Source organism: Anoplophora glabripennis, unplaced genomic scaffold (genome assembly GCF_000390285.2).
Source record: "Anoplophora glabripennis isolate ALB-LARVAE unplaced genomic scaffold, Agla_2.0 scaffold2, whole genome shotgun sequence".
Taxonomy (NCBI): Eukaryota; Metazoa; Arthropoda; class Insecta; order Coleoptera; family Cerambycidae; genus Anoplophora; species Anoplophora glabripennis.
The window spans coordinates 3530042-3557339 of NW_019416325.1; the positions used below are offsets into that span (position 1 = coordinate 3530042).

Sequence of the window (27298 nt, forward strand, 5' to 3'; positions counted from 1 at the left end):
TCTTTTTACGTCATGAGTCATGAGCACCAACCCAAATAAAAATAAATACCTTGTGAATGTCTTCAACAAAAGCATAAATTGAATGCTTTACACAGGTATTAAAAGATTATAGTAAAATAAGGTTAGTAACCAGAATCATTATTTAATTTGTATTTCTAACATATTTGTAACTTTTGGTATTTAAAGAATGGTAACGTTGTGTGATAGGCGTGTTCCAAGTTCCAACACTGAGCGAATGTTCAAAGCTGTTCTTTTTAACATCATACATTATTGTTCAGTGCATAATATATAATTTAAGTTAGCAAATATTAAAAATAGAATCGATAATATGTTTTTCAATAGTTTTTGTAGTTTATTATCAAATTAAAGAATTAGACAAATACTGATATCATCAGCTATTTCCCTTAAGCCCCCCATACACCTACGAATAAATTGTACAAAAGTACGTCGTTGTACATACAGGCTGTTGGGCAAACAAGGTTCCCCGTATACTATACGCATTTTTTTTGCAAACTCCAGTTGCTTTTGTCTCGTTTTAATGGTAACATGGCGTCTCGCGACGCAGCCTGTTTAGCTATAACAATTTCTATTGCGTCGAATGTTGGTGTTAAAAAAAGAAAAAGAAAGCAAAGAGGATGAAAGAATGGACTCTATAACTTTTCGTGAATTACTATAAATGGTAACACCATTTATACAAAAAGAACCTGTTATCACTCTTGAAAACAACTGAAGTGATTGCACAATATGTCGTGAGTACGCCCATACACGATGCGACAGTTGCGCAACGCCACTCGTCCTGCAATTAATTTCAAAGTTTTGAATTTCTGCACCTAGTTGCACAGCAGCGGAATCCTGGTGTTCCCCACAACCTCTCTGGGGGTTCCGCGAGTCAGTCAAAAATTCAAAATTTTTAAATTAACAATATCAATACAACAAAATTCAAAAAATTTATACTCTTACTTAAAACTAGTATTTATAAATATATTATATAATCAGTAAAAAATGTGCTCGAAATTTTTTTTGTGGGGGTTCCTCAAAAAAATCGAAATGTTGGCCGGGTTCCGCAAGTTGTAAAAGTTTGATGACCGCTTCACTATACAATTGTTTGCACAACAGCCTCAGTTACGCAATTTGTTTGCAGGTGTATGGGGGGCTTTAGAATTTAGAGATTTACCAGCGTGTTCGGCAGTTCCAAAGTTTATATATTGTTGCGAATGGAATGATTAACAACTTTGAACCGTCCTAGAACCGTTTTCTGTTGGAACCTTAGAGCATATGCTCTAAGGTTGGAACCAAAACAAACCTAAAGTTTACAAACACAACTGGCTTCTGGACGCTACAGCGGGCAGTAGAATAATAAAGTGCCGTCCCCTCTCAATATAAAGCTAACTTCTGCAAATTCCTATAATAGGTACTTAAAATATTATTATATTGTATACTTGTATTTTCAACATTTTTTTTTATATTATAGCATATACCTAATTATATATATTATACATTATAAATAATTATTTTTTTAAATAACGTTATTAGAACGAATTGTGTGCATGTTAAAATTGGATAAGTATTTTAGAAACTTAAAATTCCCCGCACTTGTCTTGTTTACCAAAATAGATGGTTATTTAGATTCTTGTTTGATGTGACGAGTCGGTTCAGTTCGAGCGTCGCGTCTGCATTTGTCTTTTTATTTTCAAAATAATGTAAAACAAAAAACTGTTCCTCTTCATGCAATTAGTAGATTAAATTTTTTTAAAGAATAATTTTATTATTGTAAAAAATCTGTATTTAAACCTAGAAATCTAAAAATAAAAGTTCATCTGGAATGATCCCACTAAACATTTTTCAGTTTCTGACATGTTTCAGAAACGTTTCCATTTTTCTTGAAACGTTTCATAAAAAATCCATGCAACCTTCTGGTAACGTTCTAGAAGCCCAAGATGTCCTCCCCAAAATACGTTTCCAATGAAACGTTTCAAAAAATTGGTTTCAGTAACATTCTTTTTATGTTCCATTTATGCCCTCAATATTTTTGTTTTACGTTTCAGTATATTTTCAGAAATGTTTGAGTAACATAATAATTTTATTACCATATTGTTCTCATAATGCTCTCAACTTTAGATCATTTTCATTTCAAAAGCGTTTTTGAAATAGTATAAATAGTGTATTTTTTTAAATATCTCTAATACTCCTTTGTGATATATTTATTTGTATTGTGAATGGCTTAATTCGAACTAAAAAAGTTACATTGTATATTACAAAAAAATAAATATGCTCTTCTAGTTTGGGGATGCGGCAACTTTTACTAAGAATTTCTTTCTTTTTGAGAAGCCACTGAAAAAAGTTTCTAATATGGATTACGAATTTTGCCATTCATCGTACAAATAAAAATATCACAAAACAATATCAGAAGCATTAAAAAAAAGCTACACATTTTATATTGTTCAAATAATACGCTTCTGAAATGAAAATTTTCTAATGTTGAGACCATCATAAATATGGTAACAATGACGAACTGATAATTAGAAAAAGTTAGTTATGATTATGAATCTTGAAATGGTAGGTACATGAAAAACAAATAACATTACTGAAAAATAATATAAAGTTATAATTTCTTCTACGCATGGTCAATATTACATATATCCTTTTAATAATAATAAATTATACAGCAGAAATAAGGATACAAAATGATATCTTGACAAAGTAAATATCTGTAGGTATACCTAAACTCTTTTATTTAAGCATGCCTATACACATAAACAAATCTAAACATTTGTACAAAATATAAAATAAATGACGTCTATTTCACTTGATTCATCCATATTTCAAATAGTGCTCACTGACTAAGTAGTTGCTCTTCAAATTATATCGAAACGTATAGTTGTTGTTCCATTTTCTTAGTTCTTGTCCCTTGTCCTCGTCTATAATAGGTAGTGGGTATAACTATATTTAGGTAGATGTGACGCAAAATTGGAAATCTCTACACATATCGTTTTAAACATTTTGCATCAATATTCATTATTTTATATGCACCTTACAATAACCACAACTGCACACACTACAAATTATCACATAAAATAGCGTCAAAGTAAAGATGAATAACAACGAAACCAAGCAAACTGACAAACCGCAAACCTAACCTAACATAATACGAATTGAAACGACACACGGGAAACAAATAAACTCGGGCTGTTACACGCAGTCTACGCAAGTCACGAACATACATTTTTTCTAGACTTGTGTTATAAATATGCTACCACATTTTTTTTTTAGTTATGTCTATATAAACAAAGGCAAATGAACTAACGCTTGAGGTTTGGGGATTGAGAGCAAAATTTAACTAATGCCGATTGTTCCATAGGATAAGCAAAAATAGCAAAGGGTTGTTCGTCTGTTATGTTTCCGAGATCGAAAGGTAATGTTTCGAGTAATGTTTCAAACTCTCTTCAATTGTAACGTTTCGGCTATGTTTCACTAAATAAGTTTTCAAGTGCTACATTTCTGTAATGAAACAGAAACGTTTCTAGTTAATGTTTCAAATGTTTAGTAAAACATCTCATTTGCAACGTTTCATTTACGTTTCGTGTTTAGTGGGATGTTTGTACTTTTAAGTGGTAAGTAGGTATTTAGGATTTCTAAATTTGAAATGGTAGTTGGTGTTAAAATACATAATGGTGAACTAAATTTTATATCAAAAGTCAAACAATTATAAAAAAATTAAATCATGAGGCGGATTGATAAATGTCAGACACACTGTACATCACATCAACACATGTCTGGAAAGGAAGTTGTAATTTATTTAGGGCCCCGTAACAAAAAATAATAGCGTTATCCTCTTAAATCATCAAGGTGTTATGTTCATATTTTTTTTATTCAATAAGCTAATAAGCAGTCACGTATCCTGAGAGGGATGCTATTTGTTTTAATGTTATTTCAAAGGCATAATTCTAAACGTTTTTCTAACATTCTCATTAAATGAAGTTATATTATGCCGTTTGATATTAAATATCTAGGCAAGGAAAAGAAATAATTCACAGTCAAGCTGCAGGAATTTATTAATTAATTATGTTCCGTACTTTAGTGCGCAAATAAATCGTAGAGAAGGGTTTTGGCGCTCTATGGGATGAGCACAGGGCTTTTCCGAAGCGTACTAAAATGTACTAAATTAAACGGTTAATCGGGTAACTGCAAATTGGTTTTTGAATTGTATTATATCTATTATTAACAGAATCTGAATTTGAAAATTTCGATAAGCAAAAAAATAGGGGCAAATTTTAGTCGACGACATTCATAATTTTCCTTCAACCCGTTTCGGAAATATTAAAAAAAAAATAATTTTTTTAGATCCCATTCAGGGGGACGTACATCCCTTTGGAAGCATTTCTCGACCCATGTTTATATGAAAAAATATTCTTATTTTTGGCAATAGAATCAAGTGGTAAATTATTGGACACTAATTATGAGACACCCTGTATAATGATAAAAAGATAAATATACTAGGGTTATTATTTGTTACATATAATTCTTAAAATTTATGAAATGCAATTTTTTAAGCCTATGTGTTTCCTAATAATAGAAATAAAGCAATTATTATTTAAAAGTCCATTTGTGTAAAAGATAGCACGCCCATAGTGTTAAATGTGTTGAATAATTTCGAAATTACACAGAACGTCAATTTTTGGGTGTCACTTCGATTGAATAGTAATAGATTTCATTAATAACTGCGATAGCAGTTGTGGTCGTAGTTTGGGACACGCTATATACTATATGTAACTCAACTTGACACTACCGACGACGGCCGTAGGTATCTGCCCGCACTTTGCTTTGCTCGGGTTGGCCGTTTTGGTTTGCTAGAGGGAGGGTGACCACATGTCCGTGCTTTTGAAATTTGATTTCACTGTGCTGCGATCCTCCATACCACATGTATGCTCTTGCGGAGTGCTTCTTAATACGTCGCCACAATTAAAACCAGGAATACGCGACATATACATAAGTGAAAATTAAGTGTTAAACATGACAGAAGAAAATTTTTTACAGAGTGACCAAAGTGTCGAATATTACCTAGTGACGATATTCGAGAAAATAGAAAATATAAGATGCGAGTCTAGTAACGTGGTAGATAACAGTAAATCGCAAATGCGGGTGGAAATACGCACCTTGGAATTTTGGAGATCCGTAATTTCGGAATGTTTCGCATCTTTTATATATGTCTTTGTTGTTTGCGGTGCCGCAGCTGGAGCTGGAGTGGGTGCTCCAATTCATTTTGTACTTCTCGCCACTTCCTTGGCCTCCGGCTTTGTTATTACTTCGTTAACGCAATGCTTTGGACACATTTCTGGTAAATATGTGATGTTTGTATTTAATAATTTTTATTGCTATCTTGATCCTTAATATACCATATTCCGAAAACGCTTAGTTTCCGATCTACAGGGTGTTTTAATAAAAAATGCAAATTTATAAATATTGCGGAAACCGCTCATAATATTTTAATGAAATTTTACAGGCTTTGCCAGTTAACAACAATATATGTTTTACGATAAAAATATTGTTTTTAGTTTCACTAGTGGTGTGCGCACAGGCACATCTCGGATATTTTTAAAGAAAAAAATGACGCCCACTGATTTTTCTTAAAATAAATAATATTTTTGAATACTTTGTTCAATTTGAAAGAGAAAAGGTATCGACTGTTTTTCTTATGACGCACCGTTTTCGAGTAAAAAAATTAAAATCGATTTATTGCATGGCGTAATCGGATTTCAATAAATTTGAAAAATAGCAGAAAGTAGTAGGTACATTTATATAGGTATAATTTTTACCTGTGCTCAAAATCTTAAATGTTACTATTTTCTTGATTTTATATATGTATAATGTGTGCAAATAAAAAAAAAATAAGGAACCTAGCAAAAGTACAAATTTAACTTTTAAATATTAATGTGTCACTAAAGGCTGCTCTACATGACAATACTTTTTATACAGAATTTGTCTATACATTTGTTGCAAGAAAGATTTTTCTGATATTTTAACATGTTAGTTTATGATTCTTTGATTGTCCGAAACTGCAATTTATTAAATTCATTGATTTCAGATCAGAACTTCTAGGAGGTTATAAAATTTGAGTGCATTTTCCTGCTACGCTGTCGGTTATGGATGTATTGTAAGGTTATTTTGAATTTAGAAGGCCTGAAGGGTATGGTACAGTCAATATAGCATTTAAAAAAATTATTTAGTTTTTGAAATTTTGGTTATAGATCAATGATCAAGTTAGGTATAGATATTTAACAATTGTGGAAAAACAGGAGGCAAGAAAATTTAAAACTTCAAATAAATATATTTGAAAAAATATCTAGTAAAATACTTTCCCAGATAAATACTGAATAACACACAATGAATATAAAAATAAAATATAAAACAAAATTTTACAGGGTATGCGGTAACAAATAAGCTATACCTGAAGAATAACTTCCTTAGGTGGAAATAAATCGATTGGATCAAGTTGCATTAATACAATTTTGCCTATTTAAAAAGTTATTGACATAAAAAAATGAATTATTTTTTTTAAGATAACTGCCACCTTTCAATGTGAATGAGATTCTGAGTTAGCCGAATATGAATATGATTTATTCTTTACCTAAACCACATATTACTAATATGTGCTTAAACCTAAATCATAAAGATCTCTAAATACACTTGAACGGTCTTGTTTTTTTGCCACATTTTTTTTATTGGCAAAGATTTTGAGAAAACGGAGATATGTTAAGAATCATTTTATTGATTATAAAAAATGTAAACTTGAAATATTGATTTAAATTTTTTTCCTCCTAGAAATAATCAGTTTTTACCTCGGTTTTTACAGATATTTACAGAGTAACAACTCGTTTCAAGTACTTATAATATAGAGAAAATGAGGCAAATAATAAAATATATCTGCTGCAAAATTAAATGAAAAATATTTTCACTCCCATTATTTTTTGTCGTTGAACGAACAGTTTGTCAGGAAAATGAGAAAAACCAAGAACTTTTTGGGACTTCATTATTGTCCCCACCCACAACCAAAATTTCAAAACATAAATTATTTTTTCTATTACCAATTTTTTCCTCTAATTCGAGTGGATTAATCGTAGTTTTGTTATTTCTTTCAATTTGCAATACATCCATAATCTCAGTACCTACCTATGTATAGGTATATTTTATTTGTAACATTTTTTTGCACTTAGTATGTTTTAAAAAAGAACTATTGAATGAAATGCAATGCTTTTCAGGTGCACACGTAAATCCGTCAGTTTCTATAGCGATGGGTGTAATCAAAAGAATTTCGCTGTTGAGAAGTATCCTCTTTATTGTAGCCCAATGTGGGGGAGGCATCGCAGGGGCAGCATTACTCTACAGGTAAGTTTTACACAATAGATACACTGTAGGTACTTTTTAGCTTAAATCCTTTTGTTTGCTGGGTGGATTTTTGCTAAAATAACTGCGAATACCAAACGACATGGATGATTTACAATGTGAATAATATTATTAATAGAAATATTAGCAAGGTGTGTTTGTCTTTTGCGTTTAAAATTGACGGTGATGTTTTTATACGTTTATATCTTGCGGCGTCGAATATTAGGTTGAGTTTTATATACTTCGAAGCGATTTTACCATCTGTGAAGACCTCGACTAACACCTGCTCCTTTCAGCTGTTGGCGATAAGCATTCTTTGCCTGCTTAAATTTATACAACGTTGCTCTAGAAAATGTATTTTATACTCGATAATGAAACTTGCCCCTACGATCCTTTTATAACCTATACGCTTATTTCCAGAATATATTAATCTGTTAATACCTAACATCATTTCGATAATCATCGGAATATAGAAAATAATTAAGATTTTTTGTACAGAATTTAACTACAGATACAGTCTTGGCCTTTGTTTAAAGTTTAATGTTCTATTCTCTATCATAATCATGAATCACAATTGAAAAAAAATTGGGGGTTAAAATTACTAAAGCCGCATACAGGGTGTTCCACTTAAAACTGAACTTTGTCCTCCCATTTTTGTTCACTGTCGGCATCTTTAGTGGTGACTCTGCAAGGCCAAGGCATAACAACCCAAAAAACCATCGTACTTTAAATATTAGCACAGCACGTGAAAGCCTTAGAACCACTATTAGAATCTAAACAGGTTTGTATTAGTAGATTATCGTTTATGTGACAAAATTCCCAATCGTAAAAAGTGTTCTTTTACTCACTTGTTGCATATACAGTGTCTTTGGAGGCATATGATTGATTAGGCATATAAACTTTTTCTTTTGTTTGTGACTATTAAAATTTTATCATTTTAGTTACACCTTGTAGTCATAACATAAACTTATGTATGCATCATGCATCTGAATAGACGATTTACCAAAACCGTTAAAATGAATTGCAAGAAAAAAGAAATAAAATAAACACAAATTTGCCAGTAAGCAGTATGTTTAAATGAAACTATTGTTCTTTGCTTTGTTGTCTCGCAAATAGAATGAGGATTTGTACTATAATATGGTTAACCTTGTATGCAAATATTTGAGTAATTTAAATTTCTACTGTGTTTTAGACAGGGTATTTTTTTTAATTCATATAACTTCAAGAGGTTCTTTGAATGGAAATCTGGTAAATCAAGAGCTTAATAATATCGGTTTTCAAGGATTGACGTTCTTAGTGACAAATATGTCACCTCTGCCAGTGATTGGCCTATTTGCATATGAATTCAGTATATTTGTATCCCGAGTCAGAGACAAATAATATTTTTCAATTAAGATCAATTATTTTTCAATTTAAAATGGTTGAGTTAAAAAATTCATGTTGTGATATGGACCTATAAAATACTCTGTACACGTAATAATAATAAATACTACTTACGAATAATTAATTGTTTAAATCTACATTTAAAATCAAAAAATATATATGTACATGAATCAACCACTAGATACAGTTGCTATTACTTTAGCTCTTTAGTACCATTATTAGTTAATTTGTTCACTCTCGACGATATGACACACTGTCTCCAGATGTACTGGTGTAATAAAAATAACACAATGAGCAGATGAACCAAGCAGTGAATAAAGAGTGTTTAAAACAGTAGATACACTATAAAATTTCGCTTTTATATGGGCTGTCTGACAGATACTAACATTTTTTTATAATTGTAATATTAATCAAACTGACGTTGATTTAAAACTAGTTTTTTACAAAAATCACTAAAGGAAAATATAATTTTTCGGCATAAATATGCAAAATATATTTGGTAATATGTATATGTAATCAAACATTAATACATAAAATTTATCTTTGAGTAATTTTAAATCGACAGTTTCCGAGATACAGGGTGTTGAAATAAAAAACAAAAATTATAAAATATCTGTGAAGACGTTTGATAATATAGATTGACGAAGCTTAATAATTATTAAACGTAAAAATCCACTGAATTTGGATAAAAATACGTGAACCAGTGGTGGAGATACCAAGAGTTACTTTGCACAGAGCACCACTTTCAGTAAAAATCCCAGAACACCACTGAATATTTTGAAAATGTTACTACCTTTACCTTTTTAGGGTGTTTCCAAGAATCCTTTTCAACTTTCATTAACGTTACCAATCACATCATTAAACCTAACATAACATTAGCACTCGTTTCTAAAAAAGTCTGGATTTTTTACCATGTTAAATTCAATTCGGAAAGGAAGCATGAGAAATTCGAGAAATTTTTTATAAATAACGTTATTATTAACTAGGTCGTTTTTTAAGACATTGAGATTTAATTTTAATAATAGAAGGCAAAAGGAGTTGTAGTAAGGATACGGTTTCTTATGTACGCCCATAATCCAAATGTACGACACATTTAAGGTTTGTTTCTTATGTCTTTATATCTATATAAGATGTTCTTATTTTTTTTGATAAGAATTTTCTATTCTTTACGACTAAGGACATTTTCGGTTTTTTTAACAATGATTGAAATTCTCGTTTTTGTTAAAAATCAATTAAAAAATAAATTTACCATCTTTTCAAATTTTTTTTTGTTTTTTTTGCAAATATATTTTTTTTTCATCAAAGTACCAAAAAAAATAAATTACAATTTTTTGAAAAAACAATCTGCATTAATCACTAAAAAAATCCTTTTTTACCGGAGTTTCCACCTTTTCAAATGTCAATTTAAATTGCAAAATGTGGTATACCCCTCAATCAGTATGTATTTTTCTTCCGCCAATCTTGAAACTTGAACGAAGTTCTCTAGAGTACAAATTGCTTCCATGAGTTATAATTAGAAAAAAACAATTTTTTTCGAAACTAACCCAAAAATCTATTCTGTATTAATATAATATTTTTTTACGATTTTGTGTAGCGTTGTGAATATGAATGTATTTTTTTTTCGAAAAAAAAACCTTTTCAATTTAAAAACATTAATGAAACATTAATAGAAGATGCAAAATTTATCGTTTAATTGATTTTTAACAAAAGTGACAATATCAATCATTCAGATCACAATGGAAGAAAAATCGCATAAGTTTGAACCTTTGAGGATACTTTAAGGTTAAAAAAAATGAAAATATTCTATTTGTAGTTATTTCAAGTTTAGCGAAAATCCTTAAATAGGCACGCAATTTTCCCCCTTTTTTTTTTCAATCCAGTTTCTTGCATCGAATTTTTTATTTTTGACAAAAAGCAATTTGAACGTCTTAATTTTTAATACTGTCAATATTATTTATTAAATTTACTTTTCTTACTAGTGCACAAAAGTAAAAGTTTACGTGTTGTACAACGTACGTAAAGTTAATATTCTACTCATGGTGTTAGAAAAATAATTTGCCTATGATAACCGCCCCACACAAAATCAGATCGAGCCAGATTTTATAAAACGGGAGCTGCGGATAATTTACAACACATGTTATGAACCAGTTGGATATGTAAACTATGTTTTATTCAAGTGCCCACAATACAATGAAATAAATTATATATATCCGAACAAGTGCAAAAAGGGGATGCTTTCCCTACTGTAGCACAGGGTACGAGACCTTAAACGTTTATTTATACGTAATAGTTGCTTTAAAAATTATAGCGTGTTCTTTATTTGGATGCATATTTGATTAGTTTTAATTTACACTTCGTTCTGCTACCATATTAATTAAAATACAGAGTGAACATTAAATGTGTCTCGTATATATTTAAATATTTATACAGAATGTCCCAATTTATAGATATGTTACTGTCCAAACCCGAAACTGGCCATTATTGGTAATGGTCAATTTAATAATTTTACTGCCAACTGAATTTCGGATTTGGGAGGGCCATTATGTATAATTATACTCATATACTACTTTCGTAATTGTCACTCTTTATTTTTTTCATTATTTCGTTTTATTAGCTATATCTCAAATACCCCGCAAACATTTGTTTGGGACAAATTTCGAAAAACTGTATTTGTTGTTTTATCCAAAAACTATTTACGTTATTCTATACACAAAATCTCATCCCTCCTATATTTTATTAAAATTTATTTATTTCCAAATTTATATATACATATATAAAATATAACTGTTAAATTTTTAAAATCGCAAAACCTTTCCGTTGAATATAAAAAATAATCAGAGCATTTTCCAAAAATTTGTCCCTAAAAAAATTTAACTAGTTTCCAAGTAAGTGCACTAGTTATAACTAAAATTGTAAAAAATTGGTTTTGGTGTGTACATTTTGTGATGCATCCATCCCTCAGCGTTAGCTCAATATCTGTACACAGAAATGTTTATTAGCGAGAGCAGGTGGAGACCATAAATATTTTTATGAAGACATTTAAAAGCTTTGACATTATCTAAAAGACGCTTATTTATTTTATATTTTCCTATTTCATATAAATAGTTAGTTTTGAATTATGTGTAACACCGGCAACACTGCTACAATTAAATCAGTGGTTTTCAACAAGTGCATGCATGTTTATTTTAAATTTGACTTATACCTAATTTTTTCGCAAAAAAAATTAATTATATATAACTATACCGCTACTTAAAATATTTACACATTTAAGATCATTATTTCTGCTTTACACAATGGCCACAGAATGAAGATTGCGCACCTCTAGTTTTTTTATAGTTACATCTGATGTTGGAAGTAGAGATATGCCTGAAAATAATTTTAATGTTTTCAACTTTAACACCCAAAAGTAGCATTTTCGGCAACACTTTATTTGAGTTACCCCTATCGTAGATTCGCCAATTAGTAACTAATCACCCTGTATGTAAGTGTCAAGTAAATCCATATCATAGGATTTATTTTATGACAGTTTTTGAAAAATTTTCACCCTTCGCATACTTTCTGTTACACCCTCTATACGCGTTCCTTATAAATTATTAGTAGTACGTAACTATTAAAGTTTTGGGATATGTGCCATTAATACTTAGTGTTCTCACACTAGCAACCGCATGACTACCATAAGTATAGATTTCTAAGTTCACAATAGAATGTTTTGAATATCACCCCTGTTGGGTGAAGGGCGAGAGGCACGTGTCTGTGGCCACGCTCTCTTTTAGCTTTTGTTTAATAAATCTTTCTGAGCTAGTTGTATTTTTCAAGTTGTAGCTACTTAGTTATCTGCGGGGAGTTGTATCATCCATGCCCTGGGAATTTTACAATGGATAAATACAGTAAAAAAAACATGACCGAGGGATATTAGTCGAGAAAAGAATATAATAGAGTTCTTTAACGTGCTTCAGCGAGCCAGAACAATGCCCATAAAATAGTTAAAGCTAAATTAACATGGACAAAAGTAATTATTATTACATTAATTAGCTATATTAACTATTAGTTAATTTTAAAGCTTTTTTTGAATGTAACGAGTGATGGATAAAAGATACCTAGATGACTAAAATGCGAAATATAATTTGGATATTTTCAAATCGTGGTAATGGAAGTAGGAGAATTATTTAGCTCACTTTGTACTTTATAATTTGGAACGTTGTCATGATTGTCTTCCATTGATTTTGTTTGTACAGGAAGAAGCTAATTAGACAGCTTGTGTTAGACTAGACAACTGGCGATAACAAGAATTTTAATTGCAGTTTTTTTTCTCATGGAGTATTATATGTATTCATATTTACACATACATACATCTTCCAGACTTCAAACATTTAGATGTTTGCAGCAGTGTTTCAAGTTTCAAAATACAAAAAAACATTTCGCTGGCAATCTTTTTTAAGTCGCAAATGAGAGGGCGGCTACGCTTTAATCAATATTTTTCCATGTCGGCAAGTTGTGTACATGTGTGGAGCAGCTTCGTTTTATATGGGAACAGTTTTTGATGACAGTACCCTCTTCGTTCGCGTGGGAAGTAAAGCCTGAACGTTGGTCGAATATCATCCAGGGAATAAACTTTGTAACTCAATTGGGGTTGGTTACAAAGGCTGATAAGTGTAAAGGGTGATTATTTATGTATTTCGGCCGATTTTCACGCATCGTTTTTTGGGCTGGGAAAATGTTTCAATTGGGCGTTATTATATAGTCGTTTTGTCTGTGAAATTTAAAGTGTCCCCAATTGCCTATTGCATATTAAAAAACGAAGTTGTAGAAAAATATTACGTCACCACACAAAAAATTATAGAATTATAAAAATAAAAAATTTTCACCAACACAAAAGTCATAGAAAACGGCTAAAATTGAAAAACGCCCTGTATATAGTAAACTAAACTATACTTTTTTATCTTTTCGGGAAATAGGAGAATCTCAAAAGTGAAGAAACTGGACTACGTTGTATATTAAAAGTTTTTTTGTAATCAAAAGTAGAATTTTACAGTAGGCGTACCAAATTTTACACAGTTCAAATTTTAAAGAGAGCGTACCTAGTTATATTTTTGTGAGCGATGATTAAATTATCGGCACCATAGAGATTTCCTAAATATACAAAAGGCTGCCCCTAAATCTCCAGTGTGCCTTGAAAAACATCTGTAGAAAACTACCTGGCATTGGAACATCACGTGTGCGGCATTTCCTTTCTATACCTTTATGCCACTACCTCCACGGCAAACTACCATATAATAAATACTTTTCTTAACATCTGTCCTCTATCCAATCATCTTATTGGTGAAGATGCAGCACGCTTTGACCACCTTTATGTTGGGATTTTATAAGGGCATGGGGCTGACATAAAAATGTATACACAATGTTGCTTGACGTAGATTACAAATTAAGATTACTGAATAAATAGTTTTATGAATGAAGAAATAAAATGATATTTTGTTGTAATGTTATTCATTTTCATAGTTATTTCGCGGAAAAACTTTCAACTGTCTTCAATCTGGCTATAGAATTTTATTGTAATATTTTTACTTATGTTGAAAATTTATTTCTTTTTCTGCGAATAACATTTTTTTCTACACTACACAGTGTGTCCCACGAAAAAGGCCAACTCTCAAAATATTATTTTTTTCTTGAATTTGTACATATACACCGTGTTAAATTTTTTACAGCCCACAGCAAAGTATCCCAATCTTTTGAAAATTCCAAAGGTTTGAAATTTCAATTATTTTGTAAAAGCAACAATTACCTTATTTCACATAATTTAATTATATCAGAAACTACTTAACAAATGATAATTTTAATTATAAATTAATAAAAATTAAATGAACTCATATCAGAACTTTTTAGGTGTTTATAAAAGTATTACAAAATTTTTCTGTTTTGTTATTGGATTACGGATGTATTGTATTTAGATTTATTTTGAATTTTGGAATCCTGCTTGGTATTATACCATTAGAAATGGTATTGTTTTGTTAATATTTCTTACGCGTTGAGATTTTGGGGAATATCCCGAATTCTAAGCTAGGTACCTATACCAAGTAGGATTTCAGAATCCATAATAACACATAGTAACAAGAAATCGCAGTCAAATTTTATGACCCCCGAGAAGTGAATATATAACAAGTTTAACTTAAAAATTTTCTTGGATCTGAAAACATCATTGGCAGCAACAATTAACATAATTTTGTGTTAATTGTTTTGGTGGCAATATGGAATACAATAGTAAACGGTTCATTTACTATTTATTAAAGATATCTGTGATGCAAATAAAAATTCTAACTTTAATGAAAACTTTTAATCCTCCCGTTACAACCTCCCAAACCTATGTACCTACCTGATCTTGATATAATAACTGAATAAATAAAAATAATTTTGTTTTATTTCAGGGTGTCCGCTTCTGGTTACCAAGGAAATTTATCAGCAATTATCAGTTATGCTGGTAATACTGGCCCTTGGGAAAGACTTGGAATTGAATTTGTAATGACCTTTATCGTTGTGTTTTCATATTTGGTTTCTATGGACACGTATCGTAAGTGGATTGGAACCTCTTCGATAGCAATCGGTTCAACCTATTCAGCATGTTCATTTGTTTCAGTAAGTAGTTAGTTAACATAATAATTATTTACTGTAGTTCCTTCCTAGTAGAAATTAAACATTATTCATTATTTTAATAGAGTCTGTCATAAATTTGATAAGCTAATTCAAATTAATTGAAAAAAAAATTAGCTGTACTGCGCTATCTAAAATAAACATTCAAGTCGTACTATTGAAAGAAACACCTGATATATAGAATTTTTTGAAACAAAAATCAACATATAATTCCATGTTAAATGCCATGATAAATTAATTAACATATTTCTGCATCTAACGATTGTTTTTTCAAGTGATCTCCTTAATTTAATTAATTTAATTAATTAATAATAAAATTTTAAGGGAAAATTAAATCTTGAAATCATAATGCAGAAGTGTTAACATCACAATATAAAATAATATTATTATGGGAGTTTATTGTCTATAATTATTTATTTGTGGCGTTTTCTGTTATGTACTGTTTTTATTGAATTGGGTATTCCTGCTACAATAATAAGATTTTTGTATAAATAATCTTTCCATCAAAAGAATCTGTCAGGGTGTTGATTTCATAAATTTATCTTGCTTAACCAGAAATATTTCACACCGAGAAAGTAAATAATTTATAGCGACTACACAATAATCACTTCAATAAAACACAGTTAACGTTTCGAAAAAATCTGTTTGTCAAATATTTCCATACGGATATTAAATACCATGTTATAATTATTATGTTATTACTTACTTTGTGTTGATCGTAGTTGATAAACAACTATCAAAATTTTCTTTTCTTATTACCATATTGACTTTTTCCCAAAATTTTTGTGTTATTCCATTATATAACGTAATAGTCTTGCCACGTACAATCACAAATTTTCAATTTTTCAATTTCTCCCTCTCTGTGTTCTCTTTATGTTCTCTGATTAAAGGTCTTGAAATTTCGTCACACTGTGTATTATATTGACAAGATATGATGTAAATGCAGACTTTAGAATTCTGTATTTCATTTTCAGATCGATTTTTGACAAAATTGTCCATATTACTTGTTTAAAAAATTTCTTTTAATTTTTCATATAGAAAAACATTGTACTATAAAATAACTATTTTACTTTTGCAGATGCCATTTCTAAATCCGGCAAGATCCTTGGGTCCTTCCTTCATTTTGAATAAGTGGGACAACCATTGGGTGTACTGGTTAGGACCTCTACTAGGCGGTATAGCATCTGGTTTAACCTACGAATATATTTTCAATCCCAAACATCAAAGGACGAATAAAGACCTGCAAAATGATGAATCGTCTAGTATCCATTCAGACGAAATAGACAACTATGACGATATAGACAAACCGACCCCTCCAAAATTTCACGGATCTACTTACAATAATTACAGGCCTAATGTCACAGGTGCCACTCAAAATTGCTGTGGTAGCCTGTACTCCGTTCCCCCAGCAAAATTGGAAAGAGGTGAATCGATATACGGAGGTACTAAATCTTTGTATTGTAATTCACCTCCATTGACAAGAGCTAATTTGAACAGATCTCAGTCAGTTTATGCTAAATCTAACACAGGTATCAGCAAGGATATTATACCAAAACCTGGACCGTTGGTGCCAACACAATCCATGTATCCACTAAGGCTCCACCAACATAGTATTGTCCAAAACCAAAACCTGCAAAACCAGCTTCAACAGAGATCTGAGAGTGTATACGGTGTAAGAGGTGTGACACCCGGAACTTCCACTAATAGGTCCGAGAACCACAGTACCATAGATCGCCAAAGAGACACTTATTCAATAACAGAAAGCCAAAGATCTACTTATTCTACAACAGATAGGAAAAGGAGAGATAATTATGCCACAAGCGAAAGCACTTACGGCACAGCAAGTAATGCTAACTCTGAAATTGCTTCAAAATTTGAGGAAAACTCTAAGCCCACGCGAAGTAACAGACCTGAGTCTATGTATGGAATGGTTGGTTCACAAACTCGTAGAGTAACCCCTCAATCTGATGATTCTAGTTACAGTTCTTATACAGCCAACAGCAACTCGAGAAACACTACTAGCTCAACTGGGACTAGTGTATACCATAATACTCAAAATACAGGGAATTACCCACCAAAATCAAGTTCCAATTACACAGGACCGCCTGGTTTAAGAAGTATTAACAGTTCTGAAACGAGATCTAATCAGCCCTCTTCCCAATTATTATCTAATGCAGCGAATTCTAATACTTACCACCATCAACATTCACCAATTCCTCAATATTAAATACTTGTTAACTATTTTTTAAGATTTTTGTACATTGTTAGATAGAATTGTATAAATTAGTCTAAGTGAACATTTAAAAGGAAGAAACTGCTATGTTTGATACTATCCCAAATTATTTAAGACTTGTTTAACTTTGACTGAAATACATTTTTTTCTTATGGTGCGTTTTTTATTTATTTATGTTTATCTGGAAAAGGAGTGGTCAAAATAAAATAAATAATCTGTTTTTTTTTCTGATAGAATATTTATGCAACAGTCTCTGTGAATGAAAGGGGGTAGTTTACATACAAGGCATATATAATGTTTTCTCAATTATCTAAAAACACTTGTTAAAAATTAAATTATCAAGTATTATGTTACGCACTAGTGCATAAAATGAAACAAAATTGTGTTATTTAAGAAGCTGTTTAGTGTTTAGCAAATAGGCAACCAACAATACATTTTTACAGATTTTTATTAATCGGTTTGTCTAATGTAGATTTTCTATGGAGTTAGTTTGAAACTCAAATTACTTTTTGCTGTAAAGAAATTTGTAATTTACGGTGCCGCTTGTTCAAAAGAGTAATGCATTCAGTAATTAGAATCGTGGCACCATTCGGTACCGTATAACCACAGAAAAATGCCTATGTAACTATTGTCTGTGGTATGTAATAACAATAATCTGGTAATGGAAGGGAATGGAACTCATATTATCTGGCAACATTGACACGAATGTTACGATAAAAAATAACGGGTGTATAAACGATTGTATATTTTATTTATCGCCAAATGTTTATTTCGTGAATTAAAGCAGTGTGCAAAAAACGCTCAAAGTGTGGAGAGTTGAAAACGCCTGCGTTTCGAACAAACACAAACCTAAAAAGTGATGTGTAATGTGATTGAGCATTTATAGAGAATTAGAAATAATCACAAATATTGAATGGAAACTACAAAAGTTTGCAGCTGCTTGAAATTATTTAATATATAAAAAATATATAATTTTGATTAATGCATTATTTTTCGAAAGTTTTAAAATTTAGGTAGGTAAAATTGTTTGAAAATATATTTTTGCCATCTATTTTAATAAATGCATTAGGAATATCAGTGCTTTCTTCTCAATAAGAAACATGTCCTTTAAATATCCAGAAGCAAGAAGAGATGAATCTGTTAAAGACGATTATTTTGGAGTCCAGGTATTAAATATAAAAATATGCATGAAGAAAATGTTATCTTAACCAAACTTTCTTTTAGATTGCGGATCCCTACCGTTGGTTGGAAGATCCAGATTCGAAAGAAACACAAGAATTTGTTCAAACTCAAAATGAAATTACTAAACCATATTTAAATGGCTGTGCATATAAGGATAAAATAAAAGATAAAGTTACTCAACTGTGGAACTATCCAAAGTATTCCATACCTTTCCGACATGGGAATAAATATTATCAGTATAGAAACTCGGGTAATTATACAAGTTTTAAGTATTTTATGTCATGTATCATGTATATAATACTGTTTTGTGATGTAGAGAACAATTTTCTCTGGTTAGTTATTAAAAAAAATTTTAGGTTTACAAAATCAAAGTGTCATTTTCGTTCAGGAGAGTTTAAAGGATGAAGCAAAAGTATTTTTAGATCCGAATACATTTTCGGAAGACGGTACTGTCGCATTGTCTGGAACGGCATTTTCCGAAGATGGTAAAACTTTTGCTTACGGTCTTAGTGCCAGTGGTTCTGATTGGATTGAAATAAAATTTAAAAATGTGCAAACTGGTAAGTAAAATTTATATTTTTGGATCACTGGAAACCGGTCTATCTATGTGATCCAATAGGGTCGTTTCCCATTTTTTATATAATTTTTGAAAAGGTTGTGCAAAATATTTAACACATTTTAGTTTTAGATTTTGTATACAAAATACATTGTATTATATAAGTCCAGATTTTACTTTTTGAACACAACAGAAATCGACAAAATAAGCAAAATTTTCAAATTACATTCTTTGTGATTTTTTAAAAAAATGGAACAGTCATTTGAATTGATCTCAATACATCTGTGAGAAAAATCTTATAATATTTATTGACTATTTTTTGTTTATATAAAATTTCACTTATGGAAACGGCCCTATTATATTTTTATTTTTCCTGTTATATTAACTAAACCAATTATTTTGTGGAATAGGTAAAGACTATGATGAGGTTTTAAAAAAAGTAAAATATTCGCCAATGACTTGGATGCATGATAATAAAGGATTTTTCTATGGGGTAATATACATTTTGTTTTTTAAATTCAAAATTTATGTGTTCTTTTAGGCTTACTTGGATCAAACAGGTAAAGCCGATGGTTCTGAAACCAAATCCAATAAAAATCAAAAATTATATTATCATCAACTAGGCACGGATCAGTCAAAAGATATCATGGCTGTGGAATTTGATGATGAACAACTTAGAATGTAAGCTAATAGAATATATCTCTCTACTTCAGCGGGACTGTTTGAGCTTTAGATCACCAAGTTTTGTATTGCCTGGCCATGGATTGACTATACTATAACTTTCTTTTTTTACATTCAAGTTCTTTTGGGCAAAATAATTATCACATATTTATTTTTTTTATTTACTTACATTCAAATTGTATCTAAGTGGTTAACAAACCTAAAATTCAAATGTCATCAGCTTTACAACTTTGATAACAGTTTGCTTTGTTTTAGGGATTCGTTGAGATTATATAAATAATATTTGCATTGTAATAATTTCTAACTATTCTGAGATATTTGCTGGCTGTTATTTGGTTAAATACTAAAAATGTTATTTTGTGTTCCTACCAGTTGAAATGTAAATATTTGACTCGATATTTGATGATGAATGAGCATACAAATTTTATGAATTTTTTAAATTAGAAGTTTCATAAGGGTAATACAATTTATTTTTTTTTACTTGTGTTAAGCTATCCATGTTTAGCTTCCATTAACAGTGAAGAACTTAATCTCTTACAGGTGTTCCCTTTAAGAATTTTCCCCATTTATTCCCATCCCATATGTGCATTACGTTGTGCATCTTTTTATATCTAATATCTAATATCTTTTAAAGGATTCTTCTAATGTGTTAGATACAAAGTATTTTTCCTTATATAATCTTTGTGTAATTAATTTGTTCACTTCCATACTTTAGATAGTATTTTTATTTGGAACTATGTTTTATTTTCTATGAATATCGAATATAATTTAATAATGTCCGACTTCTCCATTTGTGGATTTTTCGTGAAAAATCTCCATTATCTTAATTTGAATTTCAAAATTTAACTTGTTTTTATATGCATAATTTAAGTTGTTTAACAATGTTTTATGTTGAAAAACTATAATCCTTAATAACCTCTTTTTGGAAACACAAATGAGCTTATTGGTATTTTCAATCCACAAAAATTTGTCTCTTATGTCATTTGTCATTTCACCTTCATTTTTATCTATTTAAAATTTTTAAATAAATTTAAAGGTTATATGTTTTCTTCATGTGTTTAAAACTTTTGGAAGTAACAAATATAGTGCAAAATCAAATTTTGAATAAGAAAAATAAACAATTTGTAAACATACTTTATTGTTATAAATTTCAGGTCAAATCTTTATTAAAATATAGAATGGCACTACTCAAGTACCTTTCCTGCTTGTTATTTCCTATCTTTTTTCTCATTTGCCTTCATATCCTGTTTCCTGGGAATATTATCTTCATCGAGCAAACGGTCCATAATTCCCTGACTAGAGAGATAACCAGATCATACAAAATTTTTAAACAATAGTGTGTCAAATTTAGTATTATAAATCAATAATACTAGGAAATGTTTATATTAATTAAGGTCAACTCATTCCTAGGCAATATTTTTGCAATAACATTTTTGTGTTTAGTAGCTAACTTAATTTGTGTTAATTATTTTTTATATTATTATTTATTATTTACTTAGGAGTTGCAGAGAATAAATAATAAATTATTTTTAAGGGGAGCTCATGTAAGTCACTGTGGGAATTACTTAATAGTGACACCAATTAAAGGGTGTAAAAATAATTTGTTATATTTTACAAAGTTTCAACCTGATAAAACAGTTACCAAAAAACTTGAACTGACTCCAATCGTTACGGAGTTTAATGCAGATTATGAGGTAATTACAATTAATCATATTCTTAAATTTGATGATCTGTTTGCTTATTTTTGTATTAGGTGGATAAGAAATTTATTGTAACAAACAAATTTAAATTGTGTTATTTCAGGATTGTTAGTTTATTTGGTTTCTATGTAACTAACAACTAACAATCCCGAAAAAAATTATTAAGGTCACTAAACCTTTTGTATAGGTAATTAAATTATTTTATTTTTTCTTTTTTAGATCAAACAAATTTAAATTAGTTTATTTTCTTTTCTGTTTTTTTTTTGTCATTTATATCCACATTTATTTTTTAATTCATTAAAGGATCTGATGGATGAAAAAGTATATAAAGATAAAATTTTATGTTCCTATCAAGTAAATATTTTACTCACTATTGTGAAAAATAAATTGTTTATATTTGATTTTGTCACGATGATAGTACTGACCACTGTTACAGCCTTTCATGTTGTCAGATCTATAATTAAATTTTATTCAAATAATACTTAATATAATAGTGATTTGTAACTTACAAAATTATTTTTAAAGAGTTATCATTATTTTTTTTCTCAATGTGTAAAATTTGTTTTTCGTCTGCTACAATATAATGTGTTAGTTGCAAACTTTCCCTTTCACTCACCCCTTGAACCAACACAATAAAGTAGCAGCAATTGGCACCCATGAAGCGTTCTGCATACAAGCGAAAAGCTGTAAAGCATTTTTCCTTGTTTTGCTATAAATTAAAACAATTCCATTAATTCTGCGTTACTATACTCGTAGGCCATTTTAAACTGTTGTAAGACTGATATAAACAATAAACCACAGTAATAAGTGCACTGTGAAAACCATAATAATACTGATATAATACATTTTAATAAATGCACTACACTCGTCCAGCTAAGCATGTTTGTAAATTTAACGACTTCAAATATCTTCTTTCTCAAAATCCTGTAAATATTGTATATAATTTTTTTGATGTTATCGATTCACATTTCTCCAAAGTTTATTGGATAAGTTATGAATCACTCTGTATATAAATAATTAATAATTACCTCACTATCTTGTTTCATATTCAACACTAGTGAGTAAATGAAATACTTCGTGGCTAAAGAAAGAAATTGTTTATAATTTTATAATTTAATTTACACAATAAATTTTTTGGTGGTAGAAGAAATATTGTTGCAATTCGCATGGAGACTACCTTTTTAAAGTCAATAAAATGTATTTATAAAAAATTTTCTGTTTGAAATTCAAACTAACTAGCCTGTTATAACATACAGAAAGTACATACTTCTTTCATATATCAGACCTTTATTGTTTTTGATTATAATTGCTATTTATTCTGATGTTAACTTTGATGCCTATTTGGATTTTAGTATGTTACAAATACTGGAACCAAATTTGTATTCTTAACAAACAAAAATGCTCCAAACAGCAGGCTCATTGTCATTGATATTGAAAATTATGCAGAATTGAATTGGGTCGATTTGGTAAAAGAACACCCAAAGGATGTGCTTCATTGGGCACATATTATAAATAACAACATGCTTGTTCTCTGTTATCTGAAGGATGTTAAGGTAATCTTTATATAATTTATTTTAATCACCTCATTAATTATTTTACTTTTAGAATGTCATGGCAATTCATGATTTAAAGTCAGGTAAAAAAATATATGATTTCAAATTGGATGTGGGTTCAATTTCAGCTGTATCTGGCAAATATTTCCATAAAGAAATGTTTTTCAGTTTCTGTTCATTTTTAACACCAAATATTATCCACAAAGTCGACTTTGACGGTGACAAAATCTCGGAATCGGTAAAAAATATATTTGAACCACTGAACCACTTATTCAACTTTTAATGGTTTTTTAGGTAATTCACGAAACTAAAGTAGGAGATTTTAATCCCTCTTTATATCAAACTGAACAGGTTTTCTTTAAAAGCAAGGATGGCACGAATATTCCTATGTTTATTGTTAGCAAAAAGGTAAAGTAAATCAAATCAATTTATTTATTCTAACTAATTATCCAAGGAAACTAGTCCCAATTAAAAGAGTAAATATGTCAATATAGAATCCAAAACAAAATGTAGTATAAGCAGAATAATGTAATACTACACCTTTAGTGGTAGATCACAATACATTTCAAACAGGGGAGAATAATGCAAGTCTTAGTGTAAGAGTATCCATTTAAAAGTTATTTAAAAAGTTTTTCATTTTGGCAACAGTGTGTTTATAGTTATTGTTGATTACGCAATATTGAAAAAAGAAACCCTTGTATAAGTCAAAGCTTGGAATTTTTTTGATATATAATATTTTTTAGGGACTTGTTAAAGATGGTTCTAAATGCTGTCTACTTTATGGCTATGGTGGTTTTAATATAAATTTAACTCCCTTTTTTGGAGTATCAAGTATAATATTCATCAACAACTTCGACGGTGTTTTTGCTTTAGCAAATATTCGTGGTGGGGGGTAAGGTTACGTTATGAGATAAACTGTCCAACCTGTGGAATACTTATATTTTTAGTGAATATGGTGAGAAATGGCACAATGGAGGTCGTTTTGACAAGAAGCAGAATTGCTTTGATGATTTTCAGTATGCAGCTAAATATTTAGTAAATGAAAAATATACAAGTGTGAATAAACTAACAATTCAAGGTGGTTCAAATGGTGGACTTTTAGTGGCTGCTTGTGTCAATCAGGCTCCAGATTTGTTTGGAGCTGCTATATGCCAAGTTGGTGTTCTAGATATGTTACGATACCATAAGTTTACCATAGGTTATGCTTGGACATCAGACTATGGATCTTCAGAAGAAGAAGAACAGTTTAGATATTTAATTAAATATTCACCATTGCATAGCATACAGATACCAAAAGGTTAGTTTTATACTGTTTTAAAGGAATTTGCAAAATTTTATTCATATAAGAGAACCAAATAAAAAAAAAATTAATAATTGACAGTTTCCAAATCCTTTTATCTAATAAACTGTATGTGTATTAAAGTTTTTTCGGAGTGCGTTAAAAGTTAAAATCATATTTTAATTTGTCAAAAATGTAGAAACAGTTACTGCATCGTTAGAAACTCTAAAAATGTTAAACAGTGCTGTTCACCTTGTAGGAAATGAATTTCCGGTTGCTTATTAAATAAAAATATCTTTAATTTTTTAAAGAGCAGGTTTTACTATTGAGAGTTACATCAAAATAAATACTGCAAGTAATACTGCTTAAAAAACATAAAAACCTCAAATTTATTTTGCATTCAACTTTGTGTAAAAGATGAATTTCATATTACAGTGCTAAACTTACTTTGTATTAAAAACTAATAATAACAATGTTTCTTAAAAATTATACAAAATTTGAATGTTTTAATGTTTTTCGTTTTTATGAATACTGAACAAATAGTTGAAACTAAAACTTGAAAATGTTTTGTTAAGGTTTAACTTTATCTTGTTCAATATCTTTAGGTAATTTTACCAAAATAAACTTTTAGCAAACTGACTTGTTTGATCTAGACTTCCATCTAGATCTAAGATCTATTACAAATAAATCTCCAGATCGGTTTTTATTGTTTTTAGAAAAGTGAACCTCAGCAAAATTTGCACTTTAGAGAATTGGAAAATAAAAAAAAATTTAAAAATAATACAAGATTTTTGTCTCTTATTTGATATACGTAAACTATTTCAGAAGGGAGCCAGTATCCAGCTACTTTACTTCTCACAGCAGATCACGATGATCGTGTGGTTCCACTACACTCGCTGAAATTTATAGCGGAGCTGCAAAACAAAGTTGGTAAATTGCCGCAGCAAAAGAATCCATTGATGGTACGTATAGAAACAAAAGCAGGTCATGGTGCAGGAAAACCCACATCAAAACTAGTAAGTATTTTTGTAAAATTTTTTTAGTTTAACAGTTCTCTGTCTACAATAAGACTTATAACTTCGACGTTTTATAAAATGCCTAAAGTATTCAGTGAAATTGTAAAAAAATTGTTTTTATACATCATTTTACAATTTGCCTAGTGATTTATAAAACGCCTAGGCATTTTATAACAAGATTGGATTCGCAATTAGCCTGTGACATATAAAATATATCATTGTTGTGATTTATCATTACTGGTGTTTTTAGTTATTTATGTAATATTGTTTTTTTTTAGATTGAGGAAGTCACTGATTACTATTGTTTTATTTCAAGAGCATTAAATCTAAAATTCCTAGACTGATAGGATTTATGGGTATAATTAATGCAATTACCAAATATTTTTATAAGTTTCATGTAACATTTTTCTATACAGATTGTCTTAGAAGCACTTAAAGAAAGTTTTAAATCTTCAGCATTTGTAAAAATTAAACTATTTAGGTACATAAAATTGATATAATCCCTAATTTATAATTAATAGCAACGTACTTAAAAAAAATACAAATATAAAAACATACTTATTTTTTTATAACTTATTAACACATTGTTAATCATTGTAAGGAATTGTTAAAAAAAGGTACCTAGTTTGTGTAGCGCTTTAGTTCATGTAATTTTAGAATAATTTTTATAAAGAATTGTTAATGTGATAATGCTAGATTTTTACATAGCAGATATTAAAAAAAAGTTGCAAATGTGAGTGAATTTTCGATAAAAAAATTTTGAGCATTTAAATGTTAACAAGTCTCAATTGTGTGATTTTGAAATATGCGCTAATTACCGTTTTAACTAAATGTAAAAAATTGTAATTGTAATAAACTTATATAAAAAAATTTGAAACTTCATTAGAACCTGTGCAACAAAAAGATAAACACTTTTTCACTGTTGATTTATTCCCTTTGAAAATATGTATATCGTAATAAATGTCCCTCGGTATTGTTGCGTTCACTCGGCGTTTTGCCTTTTCCTAAGGTATTTATTAGCTGTAGTACGGGTTCGTTTGTGTCTGCGGGTCTTTTTTCCTCTGAAAGAGCCTGAGAAATTCCAGGTAAAAATTCTATTTAACCTCCGTCGAGCAGTGCTCTATTTTTAGGGTCTCGTTCTGTATATCTTTTTTATTTTCTTAGGGTGCCAATAAATTTTTTGTAAAGAATTTATAAACTTATTTTACTTTAACTATTTACGTCTAATGAGTTCAGGGACATATATCTCATAAGTTTTTAAATGAATAATTTGAGTAAAAAAGATATTTTCCAATAAATAATTGTAATTATTAAATACGTATATGAGATTAATAAATATGAGTAAATATAGAACTAGGCTACGATGGTAATTTTGGAAGTAAATAATTTGAAAAAAAAAATGATAAGTACTAAGGGGCTGTGTACAAATTGCATAAGGGCAGAAGGAGAGGGTGTACGAGAACCCAACGAAACCTTATGTGGGGAGAGGAGGGACCAAAATAATGATTACGAAAGACGATATTATCAACATTTGAAGAAAACAGTTGCAGTACATTTTAAAAAACTACCATTTAAATAAATAACATCCACAAAAAAAAAGTTTTGAGTCTGAAGGTCAGACTATGTCTACTATGTTTTTATTGTTTTTGGGGTTGCTGAATCTAAATCTATGATCCATATAACCCCATCA

At 29.7% G+C, this 27298-nt stretch overlaps 2 protein-coding genes across 5 annotated transcripts; both read left to right on the forward strand.

Moving 5' to 3' along the window:
- The first annotated feature begins 37 nt into the window (after positions 1–37).
- LOC108916559 (neurogenic protein big brain-like) lies at positions 38–17740 on the forward strand. Of its 3 annotated transcripts, XM_018722850.1 has the most exons (5): positions 60–95; positions 5035–5335; positions 7257–7383; positions 15186–15393; positions 16487–17740. In XM_018722850.1, exons 2-5 carry the CDS (start codon positions 5134–5136, stop codon positions 17633–17635), a joined length of 1686 nt encoding a protein of 561 aa, XP_018578366.1. In that variant the 5' UTR covers positions 60–95; positions 5035–5133; the 3' UTR covers positions 17636–17740. The 3 variants fall into 3 exon arrangements, with proteins under 3 accessions (XP_018578375.1, XP_018578366.1, XP_018578358.1); XM_018722859.1 differs by lacking the exon at positions 5035–5335 and having other exon boundaries at positions 38–121; XM_018722842.1 differs by lacking the exon at positions 60–95 and having other exon boundaries at positions 4937–5335.
- A 462-nt stretch (positions 17741–18202) lies between these two features.
- Positions 18203–26481, forward strand: LOC108917007 (prolyl endopeptidase). Of its 2 annotated transcripts, XM_018723418.2 has the most exons (14): positions 18203–18654; positions 18711–18807; positions 18866–19073; positions 19180–19383; positions 19790–19872; positions 19921–20060; positions 21595–21754; positions 23113–23313; positions 23366–23551; positions 23608–23721; positions 24057–24205; positions 24261–24610; positions 25418–25608; positions 25887–26481. In XM_018723418.2, exons 1-14 carry the CDS (start codon positions 18623–18625, stop codon positions 25950–25952), a joined length of 2181 nt encoding a protein of 726 aa, XP_018578934.1. In that variant the 5' UTR covers positions 18203–18622; the 3' UTR covers positions 25953–26481. The 2 variants fall into 2 exon arrangements, with proteins under 2 accessions (XP_018578934.1, XP_018578935.1); XM_018723419.2 differs by having other exon boundaries at positions 18204–18807.
- The last annotated feature ends 817 nt before the right edge of the window (positions 26482–27298 follow it).